At 33.2% G+C, this 8,056-nt stretch overlaps 1 protein-coding gene across 1 annotated transcript; it reads left to right on the top strand.

The window, feature by feature from the left end:
* The first annotated feature begins 257 nt into the window (after positions 1 to 257).
* Positions 258 to 2,532, top strand: PEX7 (peroxin 7). Its single transcript, XM_028251394.2, has 2 exons — positions 258 to 802; positions 1,842 to 2,532. Exons 1-2 carry the CDS (start codon positions 368 to 370, stop codon positions 2,355 to 2,357), a joined length of 951 nt encoding a protein of 316 aa, XP_028107195.2. The 5' UTR covers positions 258 to 367; the 3' UTR covers positions 2,358 to 2,532.
* The last annotated feature ends 5,524 nt before the right edge of the window (positions 2,533 to 8,056 follow it).

Genomic DNA, 8,056 nt, shown 5'->3' with positions numbered 1-8,056 from the left:
AAACAAACTTTTTAATTCTTGACTAAAATAATTAAAAAATCAAAAAACTCACCCACCTTGCAAACGAATCCTATGTCATAGTGGCGCACCCTATAATATTTTGGACAAATTACCAACACTCTCTCGAAATTTAACTAAAATATAATTTTTTTTTTGAAATCTGAAAAATTACAAATTATTCTCTCATATTTATATTTACATAACAAATAAGAAAATAATTTATTATGTAAATATGAAGTTTAATTTCTCAATCCTCACCAAATTTCATATTTTAGTTGACGTTGGTAATTTGCCCAAACATTTTCCAAACTAAAAAACCAAAAAAGAGAAAAGAAAGACCCCTCTGATCGAAAAACCTTGCACCAGCATGCCAGTCTTCAAAGCCCCTTTCAATGGCTACGCCGTGAAATTCAGTCCCTTTTTCGAGCAACGCCTCGCCGTGGCCACCTCCCAGAACTTCGGCATCCTCGGCAACGGGCGCCTCCACGTCCTTGACCTCTCTCCCGCCGGACCCATCTCCCAATTCGCCGCCTTCGACACCGCCGACGGCGTCTACGACCTAGCCTGGTCCGAATCCCACGACTCCCTCCTCGTCGCCGCCGTCGCCGACGGCTCTGTCAAGCTCTACGACCTCTCTCTCCCTCCTACTGCGAACCCAGTTCGATCCCTCCATGAACACACTCGCGAAACCCATTCCGTAGATTACAACCCAGTTCGCCGAGACTCCTTTATCACCTCGTCCTGGGACGATACTATCAAGCTCTGGACTATCGATCGACCCACCAGTGTTCGCACCTTCAAGGTATTCATCGATTTGGGTCAATGGAAATTTTGGGTTTAATGGATTGAGAAAATCTTGAATTGTCTGAATTGCTCTCAATTCATGATTTGGGTTAATGAGAATTTGGGTTAATTGATGGAGGAAATCATGAATTGTTTGAATTGTGTTAGTCAACAGCGCAATTCATGATTTGGGTTTAATTGATGGAGAAAATCATGAATTGTTTTGAATTGTGTTTGTCAACAGCTCGATTCATGATTTGTATCGTTTCACCTTCATCAGGTTCTACAACCTTAGGGAATGCCCTAACTTTGTTTTTCTTTGTATATATAGATAATGTATATGTTAATTAGTCTATTCTTTATAATTTGAATATCCAAGTTTATATATTTTCAACATCTTCCAAAGCTTGAACACCGTACTCAGTTCAAACTTTTCACATTCACTCTACAATTCACTCACAATCTCTTTTAATTCTGAAAATAATACATTCATTAACAACATTACATACCCAGTAAAAGGTGCTCAAAAAGTGAAGTGTTATGATATAAATTTGAAGTTGGGACTCAAAGGGCATCGAGTTCATACATTTCATTTTTTGAGTACTTTTCTTGATACAAACCAGTTCCGTATCCGTATACAAATTTTTTTCAAAAAAGCTACCCTTAGATAAATTTAAAAAATAAGGTATTTACCCAAAAGATAACTCTATTGGTAAATATAGCTTATTTTGAATTATGACACTAAAAAAAAAAACTGCCTTCAATCTCCATCAAAACCAAGTTGAGTGGGATGACTCTTCGAAGCAACTGTAGAACTTCAAATATATATATTGCATTGAAACAATAATATTAACATATTAAAACTCTTTTTTTTGTTTGTGATCTGAAAATTTTAAATTAGGAGATTTATCGGAAATGAATGATAAATATAGATAAGTGTGATTTATTTTATATACATTTTAATTCAAGTTTTTGAATACTCTTGATCAAAATTATAAATTGAGTGGCCATTCTCTATGTGTGTTGATTCTATTTGTCTGTGTTTTTCCCTTTGCAAGGAACATGCTTACTGTGTCTACTCGTCTGCCTGGAATCCCCGCCATGCGGACGTCTTTGCCTCAGCCTCCGGCGACTGCACTGTGCGTGTATGGGATGTGCGTGAAGCCGGTTCAACTATGATACTGCCTGCCCATGAATTTGAAATCCTCTCCTGTGATTGGAACAAATATGATGATTGTGTCATTGCCACAGCCTCAGTTGACAAGACAATTAAGGTGTGGGATGTGAGAAGTTTTCGGGTTCCAGTGGCCGTGCTCAACGGTCACAGCTACGCTGTGAGGAAGGTGAAGTTTTCACCCCACAGGGGAAGCTTGATCGCTTCGTGTTCGTATGACATGACGGTTTGTTTGTGGGACTATATGGTGGAGGATGCTCTGATTGGGAGGTATGATCATCACACAGAGTTTGCAGTTGGAGTGGATATGAGTGTGCTTGTTGAGGGGCTTTTGGCCAGCACTGGATGGGATGAGCTTGTTTACGTTTGGCAGCATGGGACGGATCCTAGAGCACCTTAAAAGGGAAGTTTTTTGACTTATTTGTTAAAACTTTTCGATAGAACTTTCAATTTTTGAAAGGGGAAGGGAAAGTGATGAATGTTATATATACTTGTTTCGGGGGGGGGGGGGATTCATAGTTCTTGTAGTTGTTACATTGTGCAATTATTGAATGAAGAAACTTTTTCAATAATAATCCCCATATGTCAAATTGACAAGTTTTACTGGATGGAAGTTGATATCGGCCTCTGTTGTTCTTGAAATTATAAATTGCAATCTCAATCGGTGTAAATTGTTGTAGTTTGGAATTCCAATTGGCGTTAGATGTGTTAACAATGTGCAAAGAATGAGGGAAAGACAAAATAAATTATATCTGACCATCCAAGAACCCTTTATTTCTAACAATCACTCTTTCCAAGAACCAAATAGAGTGTAATCTATTAATACTTCGAATTAAAATGAGAAAAGTTTCAAATGAAGTTTATTATTTTGCAAATTTCACTTACCGTTCAATGTAGAAGGACGATACTTTGGTAATGGATTAGTTGTCATTGTGCTCTAAGATATTCATCTGACAATATTGCAACTAGTTGTATACTGCAGCCAATTTAGTGAACAAATTATTTATTTTTATTTTTTTACATGTTGAGGTTCTGTGCATCCTCTTTGTTTTATGAATGCAGTTTACTGTTACTAGCATTATCTTAAGAGATGCATCATTAACTCGATAAGTCATCACATATTTTGTTGATATCAATTTGTTTAGTTTGAGCTGAAGCTTAGATCTGATGGAATACCCTCTTGGGTTCCTTGTGACATATTTGGATTTGGAGACCTTGCAAACATTGCTTGATGAAAAGCCAAACTTGTGAGGTAATCCTTAAATTAAGTTCTTTGGATTTGGTGACCTTACAAACATTATTCTCATTACGTCCCTTACCTGTAACTTCATTTATTATCTATGAACTGAGTTATATGAAGCCGTAGAGTAGTCTAAAGATAGTCAGACTTACTTTGGAGTAGTGCTTAGGAGAGATTTGATTACTCAAGTGTGAGCTATTTGATGTGTCCTAGTCGGTAGCCTGTGTAAATTGGCTATTTTTTCAGCAGAAAATGGTTAACAGAAGGTGTTTACTGATTGAAAAGAATCCCGGTTTCATTTGTTGTTAACGGATTCCATAGTGCATGTCTGAATTTCTCTGACGGAGTCCAAGTTTGTATTATAATCCTTCAATGGATACCTTGTGCTCCATGTGGTAATGAGAGGTAAACTGTGTGTTTCAGTTTGAGATGATCCATATTGATTTTGAAGTTCAGGCGATGATTTTGTGATAATTGATCCATTACTGAATGAAGGAGAGGTTGAAAATGAAGGAACATCCTGCAAACAATGAAAAATGCTAAATACAAAAAGAAAACTCATGAGACTTTGAGGTCAGTTTTTTAACATGCTAGAGAACTTGCTACATTTTGGTTCTGACTTTGAGAACTTTAATTGTTTTCCTATGTGCCTGCACAAATTTCTGATATATGTTTTGCAAGATCTATAAGTTGTAGTGTTCGATACTTACAGGCCTTGTTTGATTAGTTGGAGTATTTAGTGATGGGATTAACAATCTCATGGAATTAATAATCTCATGGGATAATTATGTATGGGATTGTTAATACCTACCCTATATCCTGCAATTTTGTAGGATAAAGAGTCTTACGTATTACTAAGTGAGATGCCATTTCTGTGATCCAAAATATGAATTTCATAGGATTAACCGTCCAATCCTGGAGGTCACGGGCCTGGCGTAACAATAAAGTTATCTCTTGGTGACCCGGAGGTCACGGGTTTGAGTCGCGGAAACAGCCTTTCCGCTTGCGGAGGTAAGGTTTAGGGTTGCAAACAAGCCGAGCTGAGCCAATCTTTAGTATGTTTGGGCTTGTTTATTAAGATTTTAACGAGCTAGAGCTCAAGTTGAATAAAAATTTAACGAACCGAGCTCGAGCCAAGTTGGCTTAGGCTCAACTCAAGCTTGAGCCTGTTCACGAGCCTTAACGAGCCAAAAAATTTATAAATTCATACTTGAATGTGGGGCTAAAGTTACAATTAAAATTTTGATTATACAATTATATATACAAATTACAATATATATAAACATATTAAAAAAAAGTCTATATTTTACTAAAATAATAATATCTACTACCACTATTATATAAATGTACTATCTATAGTTAACTATTATTTACATTTATATTTTTTAAATATATAAATAGCATATTTCTCTTATTTTTTATACATATTTTTATATTATTTAATATATAAATAATAAATATTAAACGAGCCAGCTAACAAGCCGAACTTTAGAATGTTTGGGCTTGTTCATTAAAAATTTAATGAGCTCGAGCTCGAATGCAGAAAAAAATTAACGAACCGAGTTCGAACGAGCTCTTACCGAGTCAAGCTCGAGCTTGTTCACGAACGGCTCTGTTCATTTGTAACCCTAGTAAGGTTGCATACATCAATTCTTTTCCAGACTCCGCTTAAGCGGTAGTTTCATATACTAGGTACGCCCTTTCTAACAATCGAATCCTATGTTGTTATATCGGAATCGAACAAGCCCACAGATCATTGTGACCAATATAGTTGATAGTTAGGGGTGGGTAGCAGATATGTCGATCTGTCCAAACCGACCGAACAGAACTGATCCACCGCATTTTGGACGGATGCGTGATGACGAGCAGACGATTGTGGATTGATTTTTTCCAATCCGCCTAGTTTTGGACGGATGACGGATTTGAGGTTCTTTTGGCCACACTCAAACCACTAAACGGTGAGCATCCCTAGTAATTTGTAAGACTTTGTGTTTTCAATTTGTTTAAATATTTTATTTGTTTTTTCAATTAAAAAAGAGTTTAAATATTCTGTTGAAAAAGAGTTTTCAACTTGAATTTATTTTTGAATTGAAAAAAAATAAATGTATTATTTATCTATATTTTTTGATTTTTAAATCTAACTCTAAAAATAATAAATAAAAAAGATGATATATGTTGGTTGATTTTTATTTTCAAAAACAGATATAGATGTAACAAAATACAGAGGCATACAATCTCTGCTACTGCGTATTCATGGTTTTGGTGGTTTGAATTATTTTTATATTTTAAGAACTATAGATTGTAATACTTTATGTGGATGAGGTATGTTGTGATTGTAATAAGTGGATGAGATTTGTAATATTCTAAAATTTTAAACTTTCTTTCTTTGGATGAGATATGCAGTGATTGTAATATTTTTTTAAGTTATTGACTGTAATATTTATTTTATTTTTTTTTAGAAAGTGCACAAATTGAATTATTTATAAAATTTATAAAATTTTAAACTGTCAAATCAATTGGCATTCATCTGTCAATTTGTCAATCTGCTCGATGTACATCCGCTGAATTAGCGAATGAATACGGATTAATTTTCTCTAATATGTCAATGTAACAAATAGATGACGAATTAGAGATTAGGTAGTACACGCCCACCCTACTGATGGGGGGCTCTAGAGACGGTTATGTAGCTATGGAATTGGGAATTTCTATTGGTTATTAACTTGATCCGCTGATGTATGTATATATATTTTGGATTTATATAACCTTTACATCCGAGGAGCTGTGGAGTTAAGAAGTGAGATTGAGAATGTTTTACAGAAGAAGATAGATTGTTATCTCCATAAATTGAAGATAATTTTATATTGTGTATGAATTTAGAAAGGACAAGAAAAAAATACGGATAAAATGTGAATGAAATATAATTGTATTTCACACATCTTTCACAATTTTTTCCTTTTCCTTTTCAAATTTATGAAAAGTTATGTTTGATAAATAAATTTGGCTAGAAATTTACACAAAAAAAAAAAAAAAAGGCTGTGTGAAATGTAAGTGAAATTCATTCACATCACTTATTTTTTATCTTATACTTTTCAAATCCATATCCAAATCCATGATCCAAAACACAGTCTTAGTGGCCTCATTATATTGACATATACATTCTTAATATTTTTCAGTCGAGTAATAATATACAAATAAAAAATTCATACAAAATGATGTGGTATGATGTGGACCTTTTATTTAAAATAAAACATCTACAAAGACGTATTTATTTATAAAGATGACATTGTCATACTATTTTTGTAAAAAAAATTGTATAAACTTTTATGTATGAATACAGTTTTCCTTTTCCCTCCTCTGTCGGGGTAGGCGTTGCGTTGGGAATAAGTGAATGACATAAGTAGTGAATGCACAATTTCGGTTTTGAACTTGTATTTCATTTTGAGCATAAGTTGATAATTAGACCATTGGATTTTTAATTTTAATTTTAATTTTAATTTTTTATTTTTTTATTTATTTTTTATTTATTTTTTTGAATTTGAAACAAACAACCGGAGTTAAAAGAACCGTTTCCCTAATTTTCAACATAAATAGTTTTTTTTTCCTTTCTTATTTTATTATTATTTATATAAACTTATTTAAGTTAATTTTATTTTAAAAACTATAAGCAGAAAATGTACCGAATACCAGAATAAACTCTCCAAAAAGTACACAATATCTGAAAGTAAAGATTTCTTAAAAAATAAAATAAAATAAACATTTATTATTTTCGTCCCTAATTTCCTTTTAGTAACCAGCCAAGGAAAGACAATGCAAGAAAGAAAGCTGTCTGTTTGCAAGACAAGAAATCAGTCATTTGCAAGCAGGAAATGGGATAAGAGGCCTGTCTTCTATATCTAATTTTTTAACGCTGTGTTTGGTTTATGAATTTAGATTAAAATTTGAAAAAAAAAAAAAAATCTAATTTGTATTTCACTTACAATATCTTCACATTTTTTTTCCTTCCCAAATCTGTATCCAAACACAGTAAAATGAAAAATGAAACCAACGACCAGTTTAATTGGTGAGGGAAAAATCTTGGTATATGTAAAAGTGTATAAAAATATGTAAAAAATATATATTGGAGTTATATTAGTTTTTCAACATTATTTGCATTTTATTCACCGCTTATTGGATGCATCGACGATTAACAAAATTTAATTTTGTTCATCCACCTATAGCTGGGTGAATAAAACTCTCCTCCTTAAAATAATCGATCATGGAAAAGGGTTATTTTCATCCACTTTTAAAGTTGGGTGAACAAAATTGTTTTCACATCTAAGACTAAGGCTTGGTTTGGCATAATCAAAAAAAGTTAAAAAGTTAAAAAATCACTGTCCTATTTAAGTTACATCATCTTTCTATCATATCACTTCAAACCCAACCCATATTTCATAAAAAATCAAAAACTACACTTATTTAGTTTATCCCAAACAACCTCTAAGTTTTTTTTTTGTCTTTCTTCTTTTTACTCTTTTTAAAAAATAAAAATAAAAAATAAAAAATAGAAATAGTGTTAATAAGAAAAGAGAACAAGTGAGCGAAGAGAGTTTGGGGTTCAAGTTTATAGAGAAGTGTCAAATACTATGTTGTGTTAATCTAACTTACTGACTTGCTAACATCTTACTGAATGTCACCACACAAAAAAAAAAAAAAAAAAAAAAAAAAAAAAACACTCTAGAAGTAATGATTCTCCATTTTAGTGAATGGCTAATATAGCTATCAAACAAAGAGCATGTCTCTACCATGGCATGTCCTTTGTGAAGTACCCATCATAGTATGAGCACACGTACAGATTAGGCTATCTATAGCCTCTTCACAAA

This window comes from Camellia sinensis, chromosome 9, assembly GCF_055761805.1.
Source record: "Camellia sinensis isolate YWXY chromosome 9, ASM5576180v1, whole genome shotgun sequence".
NCBI classification, from domain to species: Eukaryota; Viridiplantae; Streptophyta; class Magnoliopsida; order Ericales; family Theaceae; genus Camellia; species Camellia sinensis.
This window is presented reverse-complemented; position numbering and strand designations above follow the sequence as displayed.